The sequence below is a fragment of the Gadus chalcogrammus genome, chromosome 10 (assembly GCF_026213295.1).
Source record: "Gadus chalcogrammus isolate NIFS_2021 chromosome 10, NIFS_Gcha_1.0, whole genome shotgun sequence".
In the NCBI taxonomy this organism is placed as follows: domain Eukaryota; kingdom Metazoa; phylum Chordata; class Actinopteri; order Gadiformes; family Gadidae; genus Gadus; species Gadus chalcogrammus.
This window is the reverse complement of record NC_079421.1, coordinates 4,840,494-4,854,679: the sequence shown is the minus strand read 5'-3', so window position 1 is coordinate 4,854,679 and position 14,186 is coordinate 4,840,494. Positions and strand designations below refer to the sequence as shown.

General features: G+C 46.4%; 1 protein-coding gene across 1 annotated transcript in view; it reads right to left on the bottom strand.

Moving 5' to 3' along the window:
• Positions 1-666: 666 nt before the first annotated feature.
• Positions 667-14,186, bottom strand: part of il1rapl2 (interleukin 1 receptor accessory protein-like 2) — a gene marked incomplete at its 3' end in the record, with an annotated part of 30,212 nt that continues 16,692 nt past the window's right edge. Inside the window, exons 3-10 of the mRNA XM_056601127.1 lie at positions 13,029-13,169; positions 11,925-11,985; positions 11,419-11,528; positions 6,219-6,364; positions 5,547-5,624; positions 5,050-5,166; positions 3,145-3,267; positions 667-786 (exon numbers count right to left, since the gene is read on the bottom strand). Coding sequence (XP_056457102.1) covers positions 667-786; positions 3,145-3,267; positions 5,050-5,166; positions 5,547-5,624; positions 6,219-6,364; positions 11,419-11,528; positions 11,925-11,985; positions 13,029-13,169 — 896 coding nt within the window. The remainder of the gene's footprint in view (positions 787-3,144; positions 3,268-5,049; positions 5,167-5,546; positions 5,625-6,218; positions 6,365-11,418; positions 11,529-11,924; positions 11,986-13,028; positions 13,170-14,186) is intronic.

Genomic DNA, 14,186 nt, shown 5'->3' with positions numbered 1-14,186 from the left:
GCAGCGATAAACAGTAGTGGTGGGGAAAACAAGATTTGCTTGTTGTTTCCCTGCCTTGCAGCTTTTCTATTCAGTTTGGTGAAAATTATTTGCTGGATTGAATGGAGAGTGTTACCCGGTGGCGATTAATTATAACACTTGTAATCGTGACACAGGAGTTGGATTTCCTTCTCCTGATTGGCTTATTTTCTTATCTGCGTCTTACAGACGCCTCAAATACCACCGACAGTTCGGCAATTATCGGTGACAAAAACAACTCTTCAATGGAAAGTTGAATCGAAACAGTGAAGCGAGAATGGGGAGGCACACCCTCTGAGGACCGGTGTGTTGCATCGATGCCTCACCCTATCAGCCAATGAGAGGACACGCACGCAGTAGGCAGGTGACCAGCTCACCCTATCAGCCATTGCGAGGTCAAACAAGCAGTAGGCAGGTGACCAGCTCAACCCTATCAGCCATTGAGAGGTGTCACGGAAGCAGTATGTGTACGGAAGGGGTCACGTAATGAAGCCGGTGGTTGTTGGTGTGTTCCCCTCTCCTCACCTGTCCGTTCAGCAGCGTCATGGGGATGTTGCAGTAGACGTGGCGCCCCCCGGGGCCCAGGGTGGAGAACTGCACGGTGGAGGGCGGGGGCAGCGGGGGGGACATGGAGGACGGGAGAGGGGGGGGCAGCTGGAACTCGTAGCTGCGGCAGAAGTGCCTCATCTGGGCCGCCGTGGCGCTGTGCCCCCCGCCCAGTGGCAGGGTCATCTGGTTGTAGTCGGGGATCTCCGTCGTCAGGGCAACCTCAAACAAAACGACGACAAATTGTTGAAAGCGAGTCTTTGGAGTTTAAGCATCAAAATGAGTCCAAGGAGGTTTCACAGACACACGCATCCAAAGGGGAACTATCGTAGGAAACATTTTGAATCATTAAAACAATGAATCTGCTTTTCTTTTTTTCTGCACTGCAGAGTCATGAGGTTTCCGCTGTTTCCCTGACATCGTGGTATCGCTTTGACGTGCCGCTCAGAGAACGGTCGCTAGTGCTCTAGAACCTTCTGAAGACCAGGAAGTACTCGGCTCTGAGCTCACGTTTTCTGTGAGCTCAGCTTCTACCGGCTCGAACTGAACTGCCCACATTGACGAAGAGGGACGCAGCAGGCTTATGATTTCAAGTTTCCTGCGTCCGTAATATCCTCTAGTTAACTCCTTATGCATGCAAGGGCAAAGACAAGAACGAAATAAAGTACCTCTTAGTACAATATGTCCCTCTTCAAATATACTGGTACAACGGGATGAGAATGTAACATGTAAATGAAGTAAAGGTATTAGGCCATGTCCGCGATGTGCTGGCTGAATGCTAAAACGCTGTCTTTGTGTGAAAGGGTTTTCATACAAGCCTTTCAAAACGCTGTCCCTCCACGCTGGGGACGAATTCTCTCAGGCCCATGCCGAGACCACCTCAGTGGCCCACCAGTGTCTGGCTATAGAAACGTTTGGCCCGTCCACACCGAAACACAAGCCCAGTGTTTAAACATTCATCCCCTGAGAGGGCACTTTTCAAAAGTTGACTATTTGGTGGGGGAAAACACTGGCTCGGGTTCAAACGGAGGCAGAATGAAGCAGTCGTACATTGAGAAGACTTAAGTAACAAACTAACTTTGTAATTTGCAATGTCATCCCTTAGACATTGGATATACCTTAGTTTAGTTCTGAAGAGTAATTCTCAATTTCTCTTCAATTCAGACAAAAAAAGGAAGAGAAACCGAGAGAGGAAGAGAGAAGTGGAAGGGGAGAGAGAGGTAGAGAATAGGGGAACGAGAGAGAGAGAGAGGTAGAGAGTAGTGGAACGAGAGAGAGAGAGAGGTAGAGAGTAGTGGAACGAGAGAGAGAGAGGTAGAGAGTAGTGGAACGAGAGAGAGAGAGGTAGAGAGTAGTGGAACGAGAGAGAGAGGTAGAGAGTAGTGGAACGAGAGAGAGAGAGAGAGGTAGAGAGTAGTGGAACGAGAGAGAGAGGTAGAGAGTAGTGGAACGGGAGAGAGAGAGAGAGGTAGAGAGTAGTGGAACGAGAGAGAGAGGTAGAGAGTAGTGGAACGGGAGAGAGAGAGAGAGGTAGAGAGTAGTGGAACGAGAGAGAGAGGTAGAGAGTAGTGGAACGAGAGAGAGAGAGAGAGGTAGAGAGTAGTGGAACGAGAGAGAGAGAGAGAGGTAGAGAGTAGTGGAACGAGAGAGAGAGGTAGAGAGTAGTGGAACGAGAGAGAGAGAGGTAGAGAGTAGTGGAACGAGAGAGAGAGAGAGGTAGAGAATAGGGGAACGAGAGAGAGAGGTAGAGAGTAGTGGAACGGGAGAGAGAGAGAGAGGTAGAGAGTAGTGGAACGAGAGAGAGAGAGAGGTAGAGAGTAGTGGAACGAGAGAGAGAGAGAGGTAGAGAGTAGTGGAACGGGAGGGAGAGGTAGAGAGTAGTGGAACGAGAGAGAGAGGTAGAGAGTAGTGGAACGAGAGAGAGAGAGAGAGAGGTAGAGAGTAGTGGAACGAGAGAGAGAGAGAGAGAGGTAGAGAGTAGTGGAACGAGAGAGAGAGAGAGAGGTAGAGAGTAGTGGAACGAGAGAGAGAGAGGTAGAGAGTAGTGGTACGAGAGAGAGAGGTAGAGAGTAGTGGAACGAGAGAGAGAGAGAGAGAGAGAGGTAGAGAGTAGTGGAACGAGAGAGAGAGGTAGAGAGTAGTGGAACGGGAGAGAGAGAGAGGTAGAGAGTAGTGGAACGGGAGGGAGAGGTAGAGAGTAGTGGAACGAGAGAGAGAGAGAGAGGTAGAGAGTAGTGGAACGAGAGAGAGAGAGAGAGGTAGAGAGTAGTGGAACGAGAGAGAGAGAGGTAGAGAGTAGTGGTACGAGAGAGAGAGGTAGAGAGTAGTGGAACGAGAGAGAGAGAGAGAGGTAGAGAGTAGTGGAACGAGAGAGAGAGGTAGAGAGTAGTGGAACGAGAGAGAGAGGTAGAGAGTAGTGGAACGAGAGAGAGAGAGAGAGAGAGGTAGAGAGTAGTGGAACGAGAGAGAGAGAGAGGTAGAGAGTAGTGGAACGAGAGGGAGAAAGAAAGATGAAAATATGGAGGGGGAGACAGAGGGAGAGAGATGGATGGACATGGACACATCGACATAGATGCTTACTTGATGGTGTCCATGGCGACTGTCGTTAGGTGGTGCCAGAGATGATGAGGTGGTTGTCATGGCAATGGTGGAGACACTGGTCTGTAGGTCCCCAAACAGGCCTTGCTCACCTGAATCCATCACCTGTTGTCATAAAACATGATATCATCATTCTGCTGTTGTCATACAAAAACCGCTGTTTAACTTTACAAGTTATGTTGTTGGTAAGTTGCTGTGCTTGGAGCAATTCATTTCAAGTTATCTCTACTCCACACATCCACAGACAGGCCTATTTTCAAATGCACTGTTTCCAAGAGGTTGCAGAACAGGGTCAGTTAAAGATTCTGTTTGCTGCCTTCCCCAACGGCACAAGGAGTACAACTCAAGATACAATGTGACACACATTCACTGCTTTGTCTTTAAAATTAGGCTCACACAAAAAGTAAAAGACTACACTAAGTTCAGGGACTTTAAAAAGTGTAGCAGTAGTTAATCGCATGGTGTATACTGTGTCATCTTCTGTACTTGCTTGATGCAGTGATCGTTACGTTGTTTATAAGTGGTTGTCTTTTCATCTGCGTTACATCTCAGCGGTCCACTAACTCTAGGTATATTTTGGTAGAGACATGACATGGTTTGCAAATCATCAGGAATCAAATAGACCTCCAGTTGGTCTGCTAATAGGAATATGGATGGAGAGTATGCAGGCTGGGTGCAGAATCTTATTCCAGGCATCTCCTGCCATCTGGACTGAATCAATTTAGTGTTTCCTAAGTATTCTACATGAAATGCTTTTGAAATTCGATTATGATTTTCAAAAGGCTACTCCAGAAGACGTACACCATACTGAGTTTAATTTAAATAAATGTTTTGTATCTCCTGCACTTAATTCCTTTTCAAAAACAAAATAGGCAGCATAGAGGATATCATTTTTAACCGCATACTAGAATCTAGCCACAGGGACAGCAGACACAAACAAGATTATGTCATTTATGATTCTGTGATCGGATCAAATACTGCCAGGTGATGTCATTCTTGAATGAAAAAGACATTAAGGGTCATCATGCTGTTATTTAGTATCTGTTGCAGGACTTTTTACCCACTGTAATGGTGGGTAAAAAGGTGGCAGTGTAGTTTATGCCCAAAGAGATACTCAGTGCTTCACTACTGCTACCGTAACGTAAGTGAGAAGCATATTCCAACAGTACTTTTTATTTGTGTATCAGTGACCGAAGAACTTTGTGCTTAATGTGGTTTTGGTTTGATCACTGAAGGTTCCATTAGTTAAGATCAGCGGAGAAGGGGAAATCTAAATTTTGATGCGAAAAATAAATAAATCCATTCCATTTATTTAATTTATGCTTTTATCCGGGATGACTTAAAATAAGTGCATTCGACCATGAAGAGACAACCCAGAAACGAAATTAATCATGTGAGTTCATTCAAACATTCAAATGAGCAAACAGCTTCAAGTGCCATATTATCGAAACAGAAATAGAGCTAGAAGAATTAACAATATTATAACCCAATGTTTGCAAATTCCACATCTTTGAGGTGCATGGAGTGCCGAAAATAACTTTGGGGAGGAATTGTTAGTCTTCACTTCATTTTCTCCTCCCAACTGAGCTAAACTAATTCTCCACGATCTGTATTCTGCCAGCTTCTACCTACTTAACTGGATTATTGTGCCCTAACACAGCGGATCAGAACGATCACTTACTCTTCTACCCTGTAATGTACGACAGTAGATAGAAACACACTGTAACTTAAAGCGAGCGCGAGTGAAACAAGCGATTCATCGTACGCGGAGCAGCTCAAATGCGTTCTTCACCCGACATCTGGACCTCGTCTCTTTAGCGTCGCTCAGCCACCTGCTCACAACACCAGAGCTCTTCATGCCGCGCTGACGACGCTGCCTGCTCTTACCTGCCGTCTGGACAGCGTTTCCCTGCGCTTGGCAGGCATCTCGTAGACCACCTGTTTCCAGAACTTGGAGTGGAGCTCGTTGCTCTTAGGCCCTCGCCACTTGATGATGGACAGAACCTTGGAGGCGCAGAGGAGAGAAGAGGAAAATGAGGTTGCTGATTCTCTCTGTTGTTCCCCTTTATCAAGTCGCACTGGAGAAAGCCGGAGATCTAGCTGAAGCTTTGTATTGTTATTGTTCTTTCAGCTGGGATGGGTATAATCTTTCAGCATGTGGGAGCCCTATTTTACAGTTGTATTCAGGGGAGAGCCTATATCTCCCAACCTTTTGTCTGTTAATCTGTATGCTTGTACATCCATCAATCCATCTGTGTATGTTCAGCATGTGTGTGTGTGTGTGTGTGTGTGTGTGTGTGTGTGTGTGTGTGTGTGTGTGTGTGTGTGTGTGTGTGTGTGTGTGTGTGTGTGTGTGTGTGTGTGTGTGTGTGTGGGTATAGTACCTTGATGGTGTGTTTAAGTGCTTCAACCTCTTGGTAGTTGATTACACCCTTGAGATCAGCACACTCTATCATGATCACCTGGCCAGAGAGAGAGAGAGAGAGAGAGAGAGAGAGAGAGAGAGAGAGAGAGAGAGAGAGAGAGAGAGAGAGAGAGAGAGAGAGAGAGAGAGAGAGAGAGAGAGAGAGAGAGCGAGCAGAGACATACGACAAAAACAGCATTGAAAATTGAGCGAAATTGTTCACACTTTATTCTAAACAGGCTTAAACCTTTGTGTGTCTGGTGGTTTTGTATGTGCACATACTTTGAGGAGGCCCAATAAACCACAGTGAGAATGAAAGAGTCAAACAGAAGGGGTTATGAGTTAGAAGGAGGTCAGCCACTCCAGCACAGATAATTGAACATAAATGCGCTGCCATGCTCGTGCCTTGAGTGCTGAAACAGCCTTTGGCAGGAGCTTGGTAGCTTGGTGCAATAAAAACAGGCTGTGAATCATACCAGGCAAATAAAGTTCTATCTTTGGTGAATTTGGTTTGTTCGGCCTAAAATTCCGCTCGAAAAGAAGACAACACAAAACGCAACCTAATCCAGAGCTCCTGCTCCTCAGAAGGTCCCGCCCACCCGAGGTGCTTCCCCCCCAGCTCCCTGTTGACCTCCCCCCCGCTGCACCCTACCTTGATCTCCCCGGTGACCAGCATGGCGTGCAGGCGCGGCTCGATCTGGAAGATGCTCCAGCCCCGCTTGGAGACAAACTCGGGGGTCAGGATGACGATGAGGCGTCGGCTCTGCTCCACGCTGCGGGCCAGGTCCTCGATGTAGACTGAGGGGTTGGGGGGGGGGGGGGGAGAAAACACAAGAAAAACGGTTTGTGTGAGCCAGGTAAACGTGTGCCACCCACGCACGCACGAGGGATGAACATCGACCTCAATCATTTTGCGCTTAAATTACTTTAATTTGTTGTGCTTCTGCAGTTCATTTTCTTATAAAAAATAGAATCTCCATTCATCTTGCAATAAACGTTTTATTGAATAATTACCGGATAGTTAAAAGATTAAGAAAGCTAATTAAACAGCAAAGTGCTGTCATCACTCAAACTGTTCTTTCACTGCGAGACTCACTTCGTCTTGCGGTGGCGTTTCTTTACACCGAGGAAAGCATCCACACGATCCCCCTGCTCCTCACATAGCTTCACCCCGCTTTCCCCTGGAGGTCTTCCCCCCCTGATTCAGGACTTTTTTTGCCTGATTTCCCAGAGTTGCCAACTTGGCAGTTCCTACAATTAAGTGAAGTATGGATTACGGAGCTTTTACTTTGTACACTCTCCCCGTCCCCGATGCTAGGCTTCCCCCCTGACCGCTAACCCACAGTCCCCTCTGCACCGACGCCTCCGCTGGGGTCACTGGGGCTCCGTCCCCCGCGATCCACCCCATCCAACCGCTAAATCTCCACCTTTTCTCCTCCGTCTCCATGGTGCCCGTGGTTCCAGGTGTGAAAGGCTCCGCAATCTCGGCTCTCGGCTCAATGAGCTATTAATGAGCGAAGTATTTCAGCCATTATTCAGAAACGTGATCAGACTTGATCACGTCACACCGTTTCGTAGCTACAGATAACAGACAAAGCAGGGCTGCTTCAGAGTCAGAGAGGTTGATGATCCGGGCCAATCAAGGCCTTGGAAGCAAAACCCCCGCCCTTAATGTGGCCATATGGCGGTGTTATCAGCCGGAATAAGTAAAGATACAAATAAGTTCAAAACCTCATGGGCATGTGTCTTATGATGTGGTGGAAGAATCGCAGAGTAACCCTTCCTGTTAGGATAGACTGATAGTAGATTTGAAGTAGATTTGACGTCCGAGTTAGTCTTCTTGACTTATTTGTGTCGCTCTTAGATCTAATTATGGGTCTGCTATGGATGGACCAAGGAATAGGGTCAATGTGTGATACCTTCATTCGTTTTAGTCTACTACCTGTGCTATGGTACATAACAAAAGAGGAGACCCATAATTCATCCGATGAGGGCCGATTGGAACTGCAGCTGACGTGCCGATCGAGGTAAACATCCGGAGATTTAGGCAGGGATGGTCGAATGGATTGACTATTGGAACCCAGCCTGAAGCTCCGTGCACGTCTTTCCTTCGGGGTTAGGGTTAAACAGAAGCTGTCAATGCTATTGGGTCGAATCTTTAACCAGCCTCACTCACACCCTTCAGGGCAGACTACAGACCTTTCCCTGCTTCCCCCCTTCACCCTCTTAAGAGGCTGCATCGTTCAAGATTTAAAAATAACTTGAGGTCAAAAGGGCAGAGCCATGGCTTTTCCAGACTGCTTCATCTTCCTTTTAAGACGTTGCCTTAAATGCATTGTGGCCTGTGATCTCTACAGGGAAAATTAATAAGATATGTATTATTCTGAAGAGAAAGTTACTAGAGGGAGGGGCTGTTTGTGAAAGGATAGCCACTGTATGGTAATGCTCTGTTCCTCTTTGACGTGTGCAACGGTGTAGTCGAAACCAGCTCAGCGTCTTAGCTGCTGTTGATTGTACACGGAGGGAACTGGCCCTTAATTCATTCGAAGCGCTTACTGCTGTGTTACGCATAATTATGGAAAGGGTCTGTTTCAGGCCTAATATAGAAAACGTAAAAGTGAATCGATATGATCTGTCTGTCTGAAGGGAGAGGACTCAGCCTTTATGAACTCAAGACTTGAGCTGCTTGGGATGGAAGAGAGCAAGCTTGGAAGGACACTGGTGCACACTCGGACACAAAGGTCATGCACACAGGTCGTAGCCTGAGGCTTATTGAGTATCGACTGGTTTCAACTACACACACTGGTTTTCCACATTTTCCTTAACCAGTAATCGTCTCAAGCGTAAGACCTAATCAGAGGTTAGGGCAATAGTGGAGGTGTTTACAACTCAGGTTTCATTGGTTCTTTTGGAGTAATTCTTCCAGTTGCCGGAGTTCATTATGTGGGTTAAATAAACTGTAATAGCTGGGCTGCTGAACGGCCCGGGACACATTGTGTGTGCCGACCGCTTGCAGTGCAATAGCACTTGCTTCCTCACTTGCTAACTAAATTAATGACAATAACACTGCAACAACACATTGCAATTTCACGCTCAATTTGCAGGGCATAAACAGTACAGAACAGACTGTACTCTCGCTCTCTCTCGCTCCTTGTTGTGTCTGTGTTCGCTCTTTCTCTCAATGTCCACATATTCTCTGCACATCTTTTTTTCAGTTTCTTGGGGTGTTTGAATATTATTTAAATCAATTGATAAAATGATGCAAATCAATGGCCTTGTTACGCATGCAGCCCAGGCCGTTTCCTAGCTGTATCCTAGCTGTTTCCTTGCTGTTTCCTGGCCGCGGTCGCCAGTGTTTGTGAACATGGACGTCTGTTGGAGGGTGCTAATGGAGTGGATAATTGAATGGCGTTTTTGGGTCGCATCGCTGTGCCACGCTGGGTTTGGTAAATGGGGAAAAAAGGGAATCTTGCACTCATTGACTCATTCCTCGCTGTGTTAATGTTCTGCCTCGTCGTTGGCTGACACAGCGCAGACACGGCCAGAGACTTCGAGAAGCCAGTGGACGCCTTTGTATGTGAGCAGGGCTTCTTAAGATCTCCTTCTCAGACATTTTCAGGCCCCATATGGCAAAGATCCTTCTAGCAGAGTGTGCATTTGTGTTTGTGTGTATGTGTTTGTTTGTGTGTGTTTGTGTTTGTGTGTGTGTGTGTGTTAGTGTGTGTTTGTTTGTGCGTGTGTGCGTACTTGCGCGTACAAGCGTGCGTGTGTGTTTTTTTTTATGTGTTTGTGTATGCGTGTGTGTGCGTGCATGCATGCATGATTGTGTGTGTGTGTCTGTGTGTTTTTTTATTGATTTGTATGCGTATGTGTGTGCGTTTGTGTGTATTGGTATGTGTATGTGCGTGTATGTGCGTGTGTCCCTGTGTGTGTGTGTGTGTGCATGGAAACACCATGGGTGTATGGAGGACATTGTTAGACAGACGAGGGACCAGAATCCCATCCATCCATATTTTCCGAATGAGCACATACAATTTATGAATATATCTATAAATGGTCCCCGAAAAACATAGTTTTTTGTATTCTGGAGCCACACTCAATCATTCTAAAGACTTTTTAAGGGCATTGAGAAACATTTTGTTCGATAAATTGGAATAGGAATCAGGGGAAATGACGAATATTTGCTTTGTGACAGTTTGATGTTTAGATCAATTTCTGGAGCAATTGAAGCTTGTAATGTATTAACTAAAAACATTTGCCCACGGGAGCACCTCATTCGATTAGAATGGTTGTGACTTTAAACTAACACACCATCCAAAAGTCTACTTGATTAATAAGCTTACTTTCCAGATTGATTGATTACTGAAACAAACGTTTTATTTGTTTGTTTCAATCAAGAAAAACCAGCCAATTATTTTCTAACTAAAACACATTTGAACGGGGTGTCGGAATCATTTAACTCATGACAGCTTCGGAAATAGGAAGAATCATTGTGTACATTGGATATGGATACGTCTAGTACATCTATTGGTAAGAGCAAAAGCATGGGCCACCATAAAGACAATGTACTTCTGCTTTTTTGATAGACGGAAAGGAAAACAAGACATCTTTCACATACCATATATGTATGTGAATAATCTAACACGACAGGCACCTATCTACACAGCTATTGTGTGTGTGTGTGTGTGTGTGTGTGTGTGTGTTTTTGATTGTGTGTGTGCATGTGTGCGTGTGTGTGTGTGTGTGTGTGTGTGTGTTTGTGTGCATTTATCCTTGTGTGTGGGTGTGTGTGCATGTACATGTGTGTGTGTGTGGTGTTTATTTGCATGTATGTGTGATATGGTATGTGGTAGACAGCGTTGACAATCTCCAAACTTCATGGTCTCCCGGGAGTACTTGATGTCTGGAGGTTGTGTGACAGAATGACTCCTTCCCTGTCTCTTGGCCATCTTGTCATGATGAAGGGATGGGATTTGTAAGAACAAAGTCTTTACATGAAGAAAATCCAAGTAGCTGTCAGAGCTGTGATGGCTACACAACCATGATGGGTCAAAGGTTAGAATGTGTGTGTGTGTGAGTGTGTGAATGCATGCGTGTATATGCGTGCGTTTTTGTCGACAGAGTGATAACAGCCATATTTCCCCCACTTTGAAAGAGACGGTGACATGTATCCCAGAAATCGACAAATGTTTGTACATCTGTGCATGTGTGTGTATGTGTGTGCGTATGTGTGAATGTGTGTGTGTGTGTGTGTGTGTGTGTGTGTGTGTGTGTGTGTGTGTGTGTGTGTGTGTGTGTGTGTGTGTGTGTGTGTGTGTGTGTGTGTGTGTGTGTGTGTGTGTGTATGTGTGTGTGTGTGTGTGGGGGGGGGGGTTGGGTTGTGATCTAGGTGTGCATGCAGTCTGATTGGTTGTGACAGGAAGATGAATTCTGGGAATTGAGGGCTACAACCCCAAGAGATCAAGACACTGGTGTGTGGGTGTGTCTGTGTGTGTACATGTGTGGCTGTGTGTGAGTGATTGTGTGTCTCTGTGTCTCTATGTCTAGACTTTTCTGCATCACTTCCCCTACCCCAGACAGCCAATAGAAGGAGTACATGTTAGTAAGATAAGAGTGCCATGTAACCATTATAATACATATCACATCCCAAAGTACTACATGTTGAATAGTTAACAGCTCTAAAGTACTAGAAGAACATGCTCGTTAGGTAACAGCGCCATACACCCAACAAAAGACCCATCCTAATCCAAAGTAGGAGGAAGATGTACTCAGTACTGGGGATGAGTTCTCGGACAGGTTAAGGGATTCAGGTTATGGTACTCAGGTTAAGGTACTCAGGTAAAGGTACTCACTGCTGCTGGGGATGAGGTCCCGGTCCGGTATGAACAGCTTGTACCCGTAGTGTTTCTCCAGGACGTCCGGAAGGATCTCTGAAGCCAGGGTCTCCTCATCGCTGCTCGCTCTGAAAACACATGAAGCGTACAGTCCAGATGAATTAGCAGTGGTGTGCGTGTGTGTGTGTGCGTGTGTGTGTGTGTGTGTGTGTGTGTGTGTGTGTGTGTGTGTGTGTGTGTGTGTGTGTGTGTGTGTGTGTGTGTGTGTGTGTGTGTCTGTGTGTGTGTGTGTGTGTGTGTGTGTGTGTGTGTGTGTGTGTGTGTGTGTGTGTTTCTATGAGTTTATGTGTTTAAAAGGATAATGTATGCAGATTCACCTTGAGTTGAAATATGCCAGATGCACCCACGGACACACATACATTACATTTCCACCATGCTGACACTATAGCACTGTATATTGTTATGCATACGCATGCCTTTGTGTGACATACACACACACACACACACACACACAATTGGCCTACCTGCCCATAGAGTCCATGTTCACTTTAGTGTAGGTCAGATAGGCATCATACTCCTTATTATCTACAGGAGTCAGAGAGAGAGAGAGAGAGAGAGAGAGAGAGAGAGAGAGAGAGAGAGAGAGAGAGAGAGAGAGAGAGAGAGAGAGAGAGAGAGAGAGAGAGAGAGAGAGAGAGAGAGAGAGAGAGAGAGAAACATTTCTTAATAAAAGCATAATGTAACATTTAGAAGGTTGTAGGGTCGGTTAGTGACGGAGGCTATGGATGGAGGTTTTTGCAAGACTAACAACGGACAAAGATGTGTGTGTGTGTGTGTGTGTGTGTGTGTGTGTGTGTGTGTGTCTGTGTGTGTGTGTGTGTGTTTGTGTGTGTGTGTGTGTGTGTGTGTTTGTGTGTGCTTGCTTCCGTGTCTATGTGTCTGCGAGTTGCAGTGCATGCCCTCTGCAATTCGACTACTAAATGCTCCGTAGTTGTGTATGTGTATTTGTTGTTTGTATGTTACTGTGTCTGTATGCAAGCTGCTCAAACTAATTGCCCCTAGTGGGATTAATAAAGTTGTATTGTATTGTATTGTATGCGTCAATCGCCAAACACACACATACACACTGATCCATGGCTCCGTTTACACAGACACTGCCACCCAGAACTTATCTAGACACCACCCAGAGGAGCGCAATGGGAGAATGCTAATGTCCAAATGAGTTGGAGCGGACGCTGAACAGATTTCTCCCCGTTATAAAGTCAGAGTGATGTCTGATTGAGCCCCATGAGATTAGATCTACATCTGGTCTACATACTCCTGTTCTACGTGGGGGGCGTTAATGCAAAGAAGAGGAAGCGAGCGTTGAGTAGGTTTCTATGACGCTATCAACGCAAAAACAGTGCAAGTTTGGCATTATACGTTTTTTGTCACGTCCACCCTCCTGTGTGCGATACTCAAATGCTCCCCCTTGCACGAAAACAAGTCCCTTCCTTTACACGAGAATGTGTCCGACAGGAACAATCTCCTGCCGTGTGCTGCACGTGTGAAAGAAGAATCAGGTCCTCCGGAGTTCATGCGCGACCACCGCTGGCGTGACTTCCTCATCGTGAAGGAAGGGCTCTCACCGTCTTCGGTCTCGTCGCTGCCAAAGTGTCGGCGGTAGCAGAGCAGGATCTCCAGGTTATAGCACTTGTAGATGGCCGTCAGCACCCCCAGAAGCAGCAGGATCACCCCCAGACCGCCGGCCAGCTCCAGGCGGTACATGTCTGAAGGGAGAGAGAGACTGGTGTCTTGGATCTGACTCATGTTTCTTATGTTCACTGTTTGGGCTTCAGCACTGCACAGGTTTTCGATAAAGCCTTGAATCTTTAATCTTGAGACAGAGAGACTGAGAGAGAGAGAGAGAGAGAGAGAGAGAGAGAGAGAGAGAGAGAGAGAGAGAGAGAGAGAGAGAGAGAGAGAGAGAGAGAGAGAGAGAGAGAGAGAGAGAGAGAGAGAGAGAGAGAGAGAGAGAGAGAAACATAAAGAAAAGATTGGAGAGAGATAGTGTGCAGGAAGGAAAGTTAGGCGAGAGACGACAGTCAGAGAGAAAGGGAGTGAGAGAACGCAATGGAGAAGGACAGCAGGAACGAGGGAGCGAGAGAGCGAGAGAGAGAGAGAGAGAGAGAGAGAGAGAGAGACAGTGGCAGTGAGAGAGGGAGGTGTAGATGATCAGGGCTATTATTTGTGCATGTTAATGATGCTGATGATAATGATGATGAGAAAGATGGAACAGAAGATAACAATGCTGAAAGAATAGATATCGCTACTGGCAAAAAAAGTCTCAAGAGATACTCGTGTGTGTGTGTGTGTGTGTGTGTGTGTGTGTGTGTGTGTGTGTGTGTGTGTGTGTGTGTGTGTGTGTGTGTGTGTGTGTGTGTGTGTGTGTGTGTGTGTGTGTGTGTGTGTGTGTGTGTGTAGCTCCATCCGTGCATGTGCGTGTGTGAGTGACAGATACTGCTATCATAGGCAATATGAGTGTTTGGGAGATTAATGGGAAATGGCTGTTGAATGACACCATGGGAAACATGATATATTGCTGCTGGGGGTGGGTGTGTGCGTGTGTGTGTGGTGGCACGCACACGCACAAACACACACACACACCGGCGCACACACACACACACACACACCAGCGCACACACACACACACACACACACACACACACACACACACACACACACACACACACACACACACACACACACACACACACACACACACACACACACACACACACAGACAC